We start from the raw sequence: 13,328 nt of genomic DNA on the forward strand, positions 1-13,328 counted from the left end.
CCACTCTGATCACCCAACAGCATCCTGGCACGGAGCCCCCAGCTACCCCATGCACCCAAGGAGCCCCTGAAACAGCAATATCAGAGCAAATGGTGCTACTTCTGCTGCTGCCAAATTTTAACTGCTGCTAGGGGGAGTCAAGATGAGAAGGACAATCCTCCCCACCTTGCCAGCATAGCCCTTGTCAGAGCAGGGCTGCAACTGGGGCTGCAGAGCATCACGTCCCATCCACCAAAGCACCATCCCAGCCCACTGTGGACACCTCTCTGTCTGCAAACCCTGTCAGGTGGTTTCAGGTCCTTTGCAGTCCTCAGCCCTGGGCTGGGCCACTTCACCTTCCAGAACTGGGCCTGGTGTGGGCACAGAGGAAGGGGAGGAGGGCCTGTGAGGGGCAGAGAGCCTTCAAGTGAGAGAAAATGGTTGTTCCTGGTTTCACACTCAGCTGAGTTTCCATTCCACACATTCCTAGTTACTCACTCTCTCTTAATCACCACAGATGTTGACATCAGATACAGTTTCATGAAGCAGAGGTCATTGAGAACATGACTTATGCTTGAAGAAATTCCTCCCAGAATATTTCAAGCTTCTGATTCTCGACTATATTTGGTGGTGGAGTGAGGAGAAGCGTTTCGGCACCCCCAGGGCCGCGGAGCCTGGCGCACCGAGGACACGCTCGGCAGCAAAGTCACCGACTTTGTGTTTCCCTCAGGAGTTTTACTAACAGGAAATCACAGTGTTGAGATTTCAGCTGGCAACACAGCGTTCCCAGGCTCTGAAATCTCCATTCTTTCTCCAAACACCGTCTCCTGAAAGTCTCTTCGACTGATTCCTGTGCAGCCCCAAGAGCCTCTCGCACCCTCTCGTGTGGTGCTGCTGTGGTTGACTAAGGGGCCATGAGCAGTTTTTCCCATTACAGGACATTTCAGGTGTTTGTTGCTTAAAAAAGGACAATATTCCTAAGATAGACCAGACATCTGAAAAATTTGCCTTCTAGGAGGATAAAACTTTCAGTCTGGTAACAGCATTGCTTGTGACTGAGTCCTGTCCTAAAAGGACAGGAAAAACCCTCCTGATGCCTCAAATACCTCCCCAGCCCTCTCCAAGCCGGGGGAAATTAAGCTCTGAAATATTCTTTCCATCCCACAGAAATTTCCATCCTATTAAAAAATGTTCCTTTTTCTAGGCTGAGATGAACTGAGACCTCCCAGAGCACCAGAGGAGAGACCAGAGAGAGACTGAGGCCTGTCCCAGGCGCTCAGGCTCCCTCCATGTAGGGCAGAGCCTGGCTCAGCCCTCACAGTGCCAGGATTGGGGATCCCTCTGAGAGGGCTGGGGGATGCAGAGGTGTCTGGGCAGGGTTTGCCAAGCTCTCCCGGCCCTCGGGGCTGGTGGGGTGCCCCGTATCTCCCCACAGAAGCCGTGCACACCCCAGCCCTGCAGTCGAGGCCTGGGGATGCACTTGGGCAGACTCTTCACTCTCTGTGTCACTCCTTTTTTTATTATTATTATTATTTAATTTCCTTGAACACTTTCTGTTAAAAATAGAAGTGCTGTTCTAAAATTAAACCCAAACGACCGACCTCGGAAGCGCTGATCCCAAAGGGCTCAGCCCCACGGCGGGAGGGCCGAACCCTTCGCATCCCCCGGCGAGGCCGCCTGCATGAGTCGTGGGGAACAGCCCAGTCTGGGAAGAGGGATGTAGCCTGGAACAGCCCAGGTCTGGACAGAGGGATGTGCCCCGGCATCTCTCCCCTGCCACCCCATTGCCTGGCTCCTCGCTCCGCCCGGGGCAGCCGCTGCTCACAGAGGGTTAATGCTTTTCCAGAAGGCTCCGGGGAGGGAGATGGACCAGGCTGCGGCTGTGGAAGAGAAAGGAGAGGAAAGAAAAAGGAGAAGCTTGCCTCAGAGCTGTGGGAGTCCAGAGGAGGGGAGGGGAAGATGGCAGCGTGTGTGAGCAGCAGCTGCACCCTCCCTTTGCCCGACACAGAGGCACTGGAACCCCCCTTTGCCTCCTTTAAAATGATGCAACCAGGATTCCTTCTTGCACGTCCCTGGAGCTGTTTCCTTTCTCTCCCTCCTGAGAACAAAAGCCGTGCAGCATGAGCAGAGGCAGGGAGCAGCTTTTCCAAAGAGGAAGGGGCTGATAAATGCATCAGGGAGATGCCAGTGGCTGCACAACCGCTGGGGCATGTTCCCATCCCCCTGCCAGCCCTCAGCGGCTCGGCTGGGGGAGATGGAAGCAGTAGCACTAAACCCGTAGCTCTCCTCTCTTTCTTCCCTCCCCAGACATGTTTCCTCCCAGAAATGGAAGCCTGGTGGGATGAGGCAGCTCACCTGGCTGGTGCTCCAGCTGTGGGGCCGCCGCTGAACCGCATCTTCCCCAGCGTCCCTCTAGAGCATGTAAATGATGTAGGAGAGGATCACCAGGCCGATGATGGCAAAAAACATCAGGATGAAAATATCCAGCATGGCGAGGGAGGAGCTGGTGGGGCTGGAGCTGCCAGGCTCCCTTCGCTCACGGCAGAGAGCCGCTGCTCGCTCAGCTCGGCTCAGCTCGGCCGCTGCGTCTCCCCTCCCAGCCCGAGCCCCGAGCCCGGCTCGCTCTGCTCAGGATGGAGAGATGATGCCGGAGCTGATGGAGCTGCGTTCCAGCAGGAGGGTGGGAAGAAAAGAAATGAAGGGATAAAGGCAGGGGCAGATGGGGCTTCAGCCCGGCGCAGGCAGCAGAGCCCTCGCACAGCACAGAGCCACGAGCCGGGCGCTCCCTCGAGGCCACGGCTGCCTGCGGGAGGGTTGCTGTGCCCCTGCTTCCTCCTAACCCAAACTGCTGCTCCAGTTCATGGGGTTGCTCACGGGGACAAAGGGCCTGGCCTACAGGGAAAGGAGGGAAACGATGAGCTTTGGCCGTGGCAAAACTGTGTGGATCCGTCGGGACGGCTCTGAACTCTCCCCTCGCAGCAGCTCGTGCTCCCGAGGTGCTGCAGAATCCTTCGCTGCCTCAGCAGGGTGTGAGGTGAAACGGTTTCAGCAGCCACAGAGCCTTGTTACTCGAGTTTCTTTTGAGGCTAGTGCTGTTGATGCCGAAAAAATAAGCCCTCATCCTTCTCCACGTACCCTTAAGGTTTTTATTTTCCCTCTGCTAAATGCTGCACTGATAAAAAAATCCCACCCTGAGAGGCTGCCGAGGCCAAGCCAAGCTGTCAGCAGCTGCTGGCTGAGCACAGGGGCTGCCTGGGGCCTAGAGGGGAGGTTGGCTGAAGCCAAGACCCTGTGCCCACGGCAAAGTCAACCATTTCCCCAGGTCTCCAGAGCAGCCACTGGCCCAGCTGAACCTCAGCAGACCCCAGACTCACGTTATAACCAGGGTGAGCAGGATCCCACAGGGGTCGGTGAAAAGAGCAGCACTGCCTGTGCCCAAGCCCCACTTTCTGCCCGGGTTTCTCCAAGGAGGCTGATTTCTCGGGGCTCCAACTGCTCCAAGCACATCCCTTGTCTTCAAGCCACGTGGTGAACAAGGGATGAGCCACGAAGCTGCATCCCAGAGCCCAGCAGAGACGAGGATTCCACCTCCACCTGCCTCCCCCAGACCACAACCCCTCAACATGTCCAAAGGGAGCGGGAAAAACAGCCAGAAAAGCATCTGCAATCAAACCCAGCACAAGGGGCAGCAAAAAATTAAGACTTTTATTTTTGAGTAAACCGGGCACAGAACCAGCTGGTTCATTCCAGTTGATGGTTCAGTGAAAAAGGCCAAATAATGAGGTGGTGGTGGGTCTTTATCTTTTTTTTTCATCAGGGGGTGCTCAACCCAAGGGGAGGGGGGAAAGGAGAACACAAAGACAAACCCCAATCAAGCGAGGGATCCGGAAGAAAACACGTTCTAAGCTCAGCACTGGGACGCAACTGGGGGAAGCTGGGAGGGACTGGGTCTATTTTACATGTGATGACAAGCAATTTAGCTTTTCTTTTCTTTTTTTTTTTGGTCTTTTTTGTCTTTTTTTCTTCTAATTTCATTTATTTATTTATTTTAAATACAGGTTCAGGTGCTTTTTATTTTTTTTTTCAGCTGTGGAAAACATAAAAAAGGCAAAAAAGTGCTTAAGTCGAGAGAGAGAGAGAGAGAGAGAAAAGGCAGAAATCAAGCAGTGAGAGGTCTGTTTCCCATGGCAGGGGAGAAGGGCAGGGCATGGGAAGGGAGGACGGGGGTGGGAGGGGAAATGCTTTCAAGGTAGCATTAAAAAAACAAAGGTCTGTATACCAAAATGCAATTGCCTGTGTTATTTGGTCCATTACAAAACTGTTTATTCACATTGATGCCCCCTCCACCCATACCCCCCCTCCCTGCAAGTCCCAGACAAGAATGTGGTTATGCAGAGGGTCAGCAGAGGCATGTGGGCTCCCACTCCCCACTCTTGTGCTTGCTGGTTTTAGCACCAACTGGGATTTCCATCCCCTAAAGCCCCTCCTTGGCTGCTCCCGCGGGCACCCCGAGGGGGTGACGGGTCCAGGCATCCCCATCACTCTGCCAGCGAATGAGGCAGAAGCCAAATGCTGCTCTCGCCTTCTTGGAGGGGTCTCAGCCCTGCCAGGAGCCTCCTTCTCCACCACATCTGCTCCAGCAGCCTCCTGGCATCAGTCACCCTGACCCCAGCCCCCTCCACCCTGCAGCTTCCAGAAAGGGGACGGCAAGTGTGAGGCCATAGGATTCTTTCCTACGCTGGGAGATCGTCCCAAAGGACAGATCCTTCCCCACACAGAGCCAAGGAACGTCTCAACACAGCCACTTTGGCCCTTCCATTCCTTCTTTTCCCTTGAGAGCAGCAAAGGCAGCAGCTTCCCCCTGGCAGCATCCTGGCCCCGTGGCGCAGCCAAAGCCCTGAGCAGGTGAGGGGACATTCCCCTCCCGTTGCCCCATCACCGAGGTTGGGCTGAGCCAGGACTGTGAGTGGCTGTAGGGCAGTGGGAGCACCAGAGGCAGCACGAAGGCCTCACCCCTGCCCTGATGTTTGGCTTCTGTGAGCGGGGAGAAGCGCATCCCACCGCTGCCGTCCCTGCACACGCTTCCAGTTACACCAGCCCCTGCCCAGCAGAGAAGGGGACAGGGGTGGGCTCAGAGATTTTGGTCCATGACAGGACCCCAAGTCAGCAGGGACAGCAAATGCCCCCACTGCTGGGGACCAAGGAGAGGTGCAGGGTGGCTCAGGGTGCCAAACCCCGGACTCTGCCACTCACTGAGGAGCTGGCAGAGGGGATAAGCACCCAGGATGGTCCCCAGTGCAGTGGCAGCGGGGGAAGGATCTTTCACAGATGGCTCAGAAGAGGCACAGGGATGAGGGCTGACCCTACTGTCCGCCTACAAGCAGAAGGCTCAAAAGGGGGCCAATGGCATAGCAGCAGCAAGAGAGGAGCAGGAAGATTCTGGGTGAATTTGGGGAGTGCCCACTGCCCAGAGGCAGAGGCTGCACCGGCATGTGGGGCCCAGGGATGCTCAAGAGAAACAGCCTGAGCTGCAGGGGGCTGTGAGGGCCCTGTGGCAGTGCTCAGCCCTTGGGCAGGAGCAGCAGCCTGCAGGAGAAGCAACACTATGTCTCCTCCTTGATCCCCAGCAGCAGAACCTCACAGGGCTGGGACTGAGGCAGCCAGAGCCAAGGTTGAGCAGAGCAGCTGCTCTGAATCTCCAGGAGAAAGTAAGTGTTTGTGTAAAGGTTTTAACTGAGAATGTCTTTCTGTTTTGAGGACCAAAGAGGGAATGGAAACACTGCATGGAGGAGCTGGGAGAAGCAACGGGATGAAGCAGAGAGGCAGCAAGGTGGCCTAGCCTTCCCTCCTGTCAGCCCTCAGGACAAGCAGCCCACAGCCATCACTGCCCTCTGCCCACCCCCACCAGAGCCCAAGGAATTTGGTCCTAACAGGGAGTCCCCCTCCTCCCTTTGCCAAGCTCCCAGGAAACACAGGAGTGCCCGGGAGGGTTGGAGAGGAGGGACAGTGAAGGAAAAGGAAACACTACATCTGTTTGGTCTCTCAAGCCCATCTATCCCCACAGAGCTAAGAACAAAGCTAAATTGGCAAGAGAAACCCGGAAGGGGCTGCAGAAACACACAGAGTAACCGAGATGTCAGGACGTGTCCCCGGTGGGCGACGCCGGAGCACACGGGACAAGAGACGCTGGGGCAGAGACACACACACACACACACACACAGACACAGAGGCACACAGGGACTGTGGGGGCTGGTGCTGGCCGGGGGCTCGTCTGTCAGCCCCGTGCCCCGGCCCCTGCCGTGGGCTCAGATGGCCTCCACGTAGTTGGCAGGGAGCATGCCCGTGTCGCCCGTGCGCTCCACCGTGCCGTACATCCACCCGTCGTCGATCTGCTGCACGTTGATGATGGTGTCGCCGTCCTGGAAGGAAACCTCGTCCTCATCGGCCGCGTTGTAATCGTAGACGGCCCGGAAACGCTTCTGTGGGGAGAGGAAGAGGGGTCAGTGGGAACAGGCTCTCCCCCTGTGCCCAGCCCCCAGGGCTGCCCTCTAAACATGCTGGGTCCAGGAGGTTCTTATCGGGCACCGCACAGGGATGTGGGGCCAGCGACAGCAGTGGCAAAGCAGAGAAAGGGCCTGGCACCCAGCACTACACTCTGCTCCTGCACTGGGGTGGGGCAAGCAGAGCAAACCTTGACCCTCAGGGGTGGAAACACCGGGGGGGGGGGGGGGCTGGCTGGTGGTGGGTTGGGCACTGGGAGCCCTTGGGCTGTACTCACCCCTCCTCCAGAAGGAGCATTGCATTGTGTAGAGGCCAGTGCAGCAGGCTCCTTGTAGCCATAGGACTGAGATGAGGGCTGCTGCTGGTAGCCTGGGGAGGGGGAGAACAGGGTTTGTTAGCCAGAGTTGCTGCTGGGACAGGGGAGACACAGCAAAGCCCCTCACAAAGGAGAGCTGGCTGCTGCTCCAGCGAGCACAGGGCTGTGATGCCCATAGCCCTCCATCGCACCCTTAGCTCCCCTCAGCCTCACCCGGGTTGCTGGGCTGGATGTGATGAGGCTGCTGCTGCTGCTCTGCAGGTCTCCGGTAATTGGTGCTCTCCTGGGAGTTCCCACGCTCCAGCTCTGCACCTTCGCTGGGACTCAGGCCCATCCTGCTCCTCTCAAACTCTTCATGGTACTTTATCTATGGAGAGAGGAAACGAGAGGTCAGAGTGCAGCTGGGACAGCCCTGCATGAGGCTGGGCCCAGCACCACACACAGCTCCCACAGTCCTTCAGCATCCCCAACCTCCTTCACCTCACACCAGCTCCTCTTTTTGCTACCAAAGGCTCAGCATCGGCCATCTCACAGCCTCCCTGCCTGTCCCAGGGGAGTGCTTCTTCCCCCTCATCTCCCTGGGACATGGGGACATTTGGTCATTGACATTTTGTGGCACAGAAAGGAGAAGGTTTAAGTGTCCTGGGGGTGGGATACATCATTTTTTTCAGGCATGACTGAGACTCAAGATCGAGCTTCCAAGACCCCAGGCTGCAGGAAGACACCTTTAAGAACAGTTCCCCCTGCACACACTGAGCTCAGTGTGAGACTTCCCAGCCCACAGCCAGGCATGGTGGGTGCCAGGGAGGCACCACTTCCCCACCTACCTCCAGATCGCTCTCCAACTGAGGTGTGAGGGCCTGGGGCTTTGGGTTGAAGAAGACTCAAAGCAGATACCACCAAATGAGGCTGAGAGGAGACAGGAGCACTCTCTGCAACTCCCTGACAGGAGGCTGCAGTCAGCTGGGAATTGATCTCTTCTCCCAGGTAATGAATGATAGAACAAGAGGAAGCAGCCTCAAGCTGCCCCAGGGGAGGTTGAGATTGGAGCTGAGGCAGAACTGTTTCCCTGAGAGGGGTGTCAGCCCCTGTGCCAGGCTGCCCAGGGAGCTGGGGGAGTGCCCAGCCCTGGAGCTGAGGTGCTGAGGGACAGGGGTTAGTGGTGGGCTGGGCAAGGTGAGGGCAGGGCTGGGACTCCATCATCTTGAAGGTATTTCCCAACCCAAATGATTCTATAATACACATCATCTGCATCTGAGCAAGCAGAAATAAGGGTTAACCCAACTGCCTGGGCATGGGTACAAAATTAATAGCTGCTTGTGTAACTGCCCTAGGAAAGCACCTGGAGGCCATTTGTCTGCTGGTTAAACAGTTATTTACTGAAGGGCACTAGAGCAGAGCTGCCCCCTGGGAGGGAGAACATCCCCAGGGGAGCACCTGGGGGCCAGTGGCTCAGGCTGTGCCTAAGCTCCCTTCCCAGGAGGGTTTCTCCATGTGTGGGACTGCACTTGCACCAGTTTGGGGCCCCTTTGTGCTGAGGAGGTGTTCATGCCTCAGTGTGCACAGCCATGCTGGGCAGCCTCCTTCCCCATCCATCTGTCTGCTCCACTGCACCCTCGGGAGCGAAATGCTGCCTGTGCTGGGCTCTCTGCAGTCTCTGTGTCTTTATTAAATGGGTCACTGCAACCCCAGGCTGGCAGCCAGATGCCCAGGGGGAAGCTGCTGAAAACTGCTACCGTGGCTGAGAGTGAGTGAAGGGGTGAGCAGAGCCAATCAGGCTGGGCACAGCTTGCTGCTCTGTTATTTAATGCCCCAAACCTCCACAGATCATCTCAAAAACAGGGTGATGCTTCCTCTCCCTGGCAGGGAAGCTGTGCCCAGCTCCTGCCAGCCCAGATTCCCCTGAGAAGCTGGCCCAGGGTGAAAAATCTTCCAGCCAAGCCCATCTCCCCAGCAGGGATCCTTCCCCAGCCTTCGCCGTCAGGCTCAGGGATGCAGATAACATCCTGCAGCAAACCCAAGAGACAGCAGCACTTGCCCAAGGGCTGCAGTATGGGAACAGCAGAGGGAATAAACAGCCTTCTCCCAACTTGCTGGGCATTCACATGTTTGTGTCTGAGTGTGAGCTCATGTCCTCCCCCTTGCAAGTCCAGACTCATCCGCTGGTCACGCTGGCGAATAGAGAGCAGCTCCCACCCCTCCAGGCTTTGTCCCCAAAGCAGGGACACATAGGGTAAGCCAACGTAGCTCAGGGTGCCAAGAGAAGCTCAGAGCCTGGGGAGTCACAGTCCAGGAGTTTCTTACACAAAGCTACAGCTCCAGGCGTGGGTTTCCTGGTCAGGAAGAAATCAGCCTTTGGTTTAAGGAACACACCTGACATTTGTTGGCAGCTGAAGGTCAGATAACTCCTTGCCTTATGAAGGCTCTGGTGCCACAAGGCACGGGAGCACAGGGTCAAGTTTGGGCTGGGGACAGATACAGGGCTGAGAGGGGCCCTTATCAATACTGATGAATCCCTAAAGGGTGAGTGTGGGGGGGACGGGGCCAGTCTTTGTCCTGTGGTGGCCAGTGACAGGACAAGGGGTAATGGGCACAAGCTGGAACACAGGCAGCTCCACTGTTTGGTGCTGAGGTGAGGGAGCCCTGGCCCAGGCTGCCCAGGGAGGGTGTGGAGGCTCCTTCTCAGGAGGTTCCCAAACCCACTTGGCCACGTTCCTGTGCCCCCTGATGGAGGGGAACCTGCTGTAACAGGAGGCTGGGCTGGAGGAGCTCTGCAGGGCCCTTCCAACCCCTGCCATGCTGGAGTTGTGTGAAGAAGGTCACGAGGTGCCCAGGCACACAGGTCGGTGAGTGAACGCTGCCAGGCTTTCGGGATGCTGCAGCCTCGCGTGCTTGTTGGCAGCCTGTGTGGGCACAGCCCCCTCCAGCCTCCTCCAGTGAGAGGAAGGTCATGGCAATATCACACACAGAGATTAGAAGCTACTCACGTTGCTGATTTGATCCTGAGTCTTTTTGATTCTCTGCAGCTCCAGGGTGTCAGCCACCACGCTGAAGCCTTTCCCCTTGTTCTTCTCAAACTGCTCCTTGTAGCGAATCTGGGTACAAACAAGATAAAAAGATTTAGACATGGGGGGAAGCTGGTGTGCACAGCAGCTTGGCTCAGCAACAGACCTTCTCTGTGCCCCACGTGCTTCAATGAGATGCAGCAGCTTCTCATAAGGCTTCTGCCTGGCTCAGACCCTCAAGGTATCCAGTGATAGTAAAATGTGGTACTGCCAGGATCAGACACACACAACTTCCTTATGCATCTGCTGATCTTGTTTCTCTCTCAGCAGCCCATGGGGCAATTCTGATTTATTCTGAGCCATGGCAAGCTGCCTGCCTGAGTGCCCCAGGGTGTGAGGAGCTACACAAAAGCATTTCCACACCAAGGCATGATCAGCCAGGAAGGAATACAACCAGAAGACCATAACGAAAGCAGCCTGTGGAGGGTGGAAGCTGGCAAAACATAAGCATCTTCCTTTCTGTTTGCCAGACACTGACATCAGCATCCCTTCCCATCACACCCAGGAGCTGAAAAGTCACAGTTTGCTTTACTTTTTGCTCTGTACACTTTTAAGGCCAGGGATTTCCAGCTCTCCCAGGAGAGAGCTAACAGAGCACACAGCCCAGATGTGCCCCACAGCAGCCTGGGAGTTGCTGGTTGCAGGGCCACTACTCTCATCCAGGTCACCCAAGAGCAGAAACAGCTTCTGCTGAGGCTGAAACCCAACCTCTGACTCGATGGTTCCAACAGAGTAGGAAATAGCAGCCAGCTGCCCAGTCTGCCTTGATGCAGAAGCTTTGCTTTCGGATCTGAACTGCCAGAAAGGCCAATGCCTCATCCCTCCCATTTTCACAGAGGGCAAGCAGAGCAGATGTGCAGAGACACCATGACCTCCTCCATCCTCTCTGCTAGGACCTGGCCCTGCACTGATGGCTGCCAGGACCTGTCTCCGCCTATTTAGGGCAGAAAGAGCCTTAAGGGGCTCTGTCCAGTGACAGCCTACATACAAACATGCAGCCAATGCTGCCTTTCCAATGGAATTCACCCCCCAGAGACCACTTTGCCCACTGCAGACAATTGTATGTTGTCATTAAAATGAAAAGGTCACCGTAGCCTCTCCTGTGAGCAGATCAAACCTCAGGGGCCCCACGCAACTGGCACTGAGCAGGGCTCTGTCTGTGCAACATGAGGTTGAAGCTCACCCCTGGGGTGGTGGGGGGAAAAGGAAGGAGCAAGAGGTGCCTTTGAGAGAGCAGGAAGATGCTGCTCCAAGCACAGGGGTCAGACATCAGCAGAGGCAGCTTCCTGTCCCCGTTGCCATCCCACAGCCAGACGGCAGGCTGCAAAGGAAGAGCCTGCAGGATGAGGGCTGTGCTTGCAGATTGGCACCACGCTCACATGCAGAGCCAAGGTGATAGCTGGGAGGCTGAGAAAACTGGTAGCATGGAAGGGGAGGCAGGATAAAGCTGATACACTCTCCTACAGACATACTCCACACCCTCCTACTACAGCGTGTCCAGCTGGGCTTGGAAACACCTTTCAGGAAAGGCTGCCAGACATTTCATAGTGTCTTCAGGAGAAGCCAGGTCACACCTCTGCTGCCATCTGAGCTCTCCCATGGCCTTGCCTGGCTCCAGCACAGACCCTGGCACAGTGGTCAAGGGCAAACACCATCTGGGCTGTCTTGCTGTGCCCAGGTCAGGCCCCTCCAGGGCCGTGGGCACACAGCTGGGCATGCAGCACCTCCCAGAGCAGGTCTTGCCCCGGCACTGGTCCAGAACAACACAGGAAACAGATTTCCAGGGGAAGAGGAGACACAGCCTTTTCCATTCTGCAGAGGCTCAGGCCAGCTCTGTGCATCCCACAGCCCAGCTGGCCCTGCCATGAGGCTGGGCTGGCCCAGGAGCCACAGTGCCCACAGCTCAGAGGGCTTTGTCTGGAGCAGGAGGGGTTGCCAGACACAGGCTCTGCGATGGGCACTACAGGAAGACAGGAGAGCTCGCTGCTGGCTGAGGGGGTGAGCAGTGCAGACAGCCCCAAGCTCAGTGCTCTGCTTGCAAACACATTTCCTCTTCCCATCCTCAAACCAGGACAATTGCAGGTTGTGGAAGCATGTCAGAGCCCCTGGCCCTTCTTCACAGCCACAGGGCATCACAGAAGCCCTCAGGTGCATGCCATGAGTCACATTAGATTGCCAGCTCTAACACAGCAGTAGGAAGCAAAGGCTTAATGACTCAGGCTGTAGCATTATCCCCCCGAGAGGACACTGATACAGCCAAGATGCCAAAGCACAGAGGAACAGAGAGACTCATTTCAAGGCAGAACTCTCCATTTGCTTGAAGAGGTAAGAGAGAGAAAACTTTTGCTAGCTTGGGTGAAGAGGACATCTAGAACATCAGGAATGAGGAAGGAGCAGTCTGGAGGTGTTAATCAGGCACAAGAAACCAAAGGTTAACGGAGCTGCAGTGTAAAACCCATGACACAGAGTCAGGGAGGAGATCAGGAGGGGGTGAGTCAGCCCCATCAGCTGCTCTAGCAAACCATCATCCCCAGTTTGCTCCCTCCACAGCAATGGGCGAGCAGAGGGGCTGTGCTTGTCCTCTGCCCTCTGTAAAGGCTGGTTGCCTTTACAGCTCTGCAGCCTGGGCACAGGATGCTGCTTGGAAGAAGAGGGTTTCTCCTACAGCCTCCTGCTCAGATATGGTGCCTGCACTGGCTGCAAACACACAAGGTGATGAGACGTAAGGATTCCAGGCTACAAAGATAAAGAGTCACCAACGGAGAAGCTAATCACGAGGCTAAGCAGTTCCCTTGATGAATTACGTATTTTTACCCTCCTAAATCCCACCCCACTCATTTTTCCTTGGCTTTTTACCCCTCTAACTTGCAGGAGAGAAGAACTCAGCCCTACAAAACTTCTGTATGGGATGCCTGACTGCAGGGAAGAGGTCCTGATCCTGGAGTTATAGGGGAGGATGCTGGTGCTTGAAGGCAGGTCTAACCCAACATGTGTCCCAAGGCTGGTATTCCCACCTAGCTGGGGTTCCTGCATCCCAGTGTGCTTGGCCACAGAAATCAGAGCAGGGCCATGAGCACTGAGGCAATGCTGGCAGGAAGCAAAGGAGGGCATGGGGCAGACACTGTCCCCATGCTCAGCACAGAGGAATGGCAATTTAACAGGATCCACAGCCCTTCCTGGTTTCAGCAGAGGAGTGGCCAGTCCTGCTGGGCTGTGGCCATCACCAGGGCTGAGCGAGAAGGCCGGAAAGGGGGGGAGGAAACATTCAGACAAGTCGCCTTTCAGCTTCTCCCTGCCCTTATATGGGCCCCAGGCTGTGCAGCCAGGAGTCTGGCAGGCAGCACTGGGTGGGCAGAGGGGACCCTGTGACCCCCAGCCACTGAGGAACCCCACTCACAGCACAGGCTGCCCTTAAGAGGCACAAATCTTTGTCCCAGCCATGATCCTCAGCTCCTACTCCCTTTGCT

The 13,328-nt window shown here is 56.2% G+C and overlaps 1 protein-coding gene across 1 annotated transcript in view; it reads right to left on the reverse strand.

Moving 5' to 3' along the window:
- Positions 1–3,670: 3,670 nt before the first annotated feature.
- The window catches only part of LASP1 (LIM and SH3 protein 1), a 33,140-nt gene continuing 23,482 nt past the window's right edge, over positions 3,671–13,328 (reverse strand). The window contains exons 4-7 of the mRNA XM_062019023.1: positions 9,784–9,891; positions 7,010–7,163; positions 6,758–6,849; positions 3,671–6,458 (exon numbers count right to left, since the gene is read on the reverse strand). Coding sequence (XP_061875007.1) covers positions 6,285–6,458; positions 6,758–6,849; positions 7,010–7,163; positions 9,784–9,891 — 528 coding nt within the window. The 3' untranslated portion in view covers positions 3,671–6,284. The remainder of the gene's footprint in view (positions 6,459–6,757; positions 6,850–7,009; positions 7,164–9,783; positions 9,892–13,328) is intronic.

This window comes from Colius striatus, chromosome Z (assembly GCF_028858725.1).
Source record: "Colius striatus isolate bColStr4 chromosome Z, bColStr4.1.hap1, whole genome shotgun sequence".
Lineage (NCBI taxonomy): Eukaryota > Metazoa > Chordata > Aves > Coliiformes > Coliidae > Colius > Colius striatus.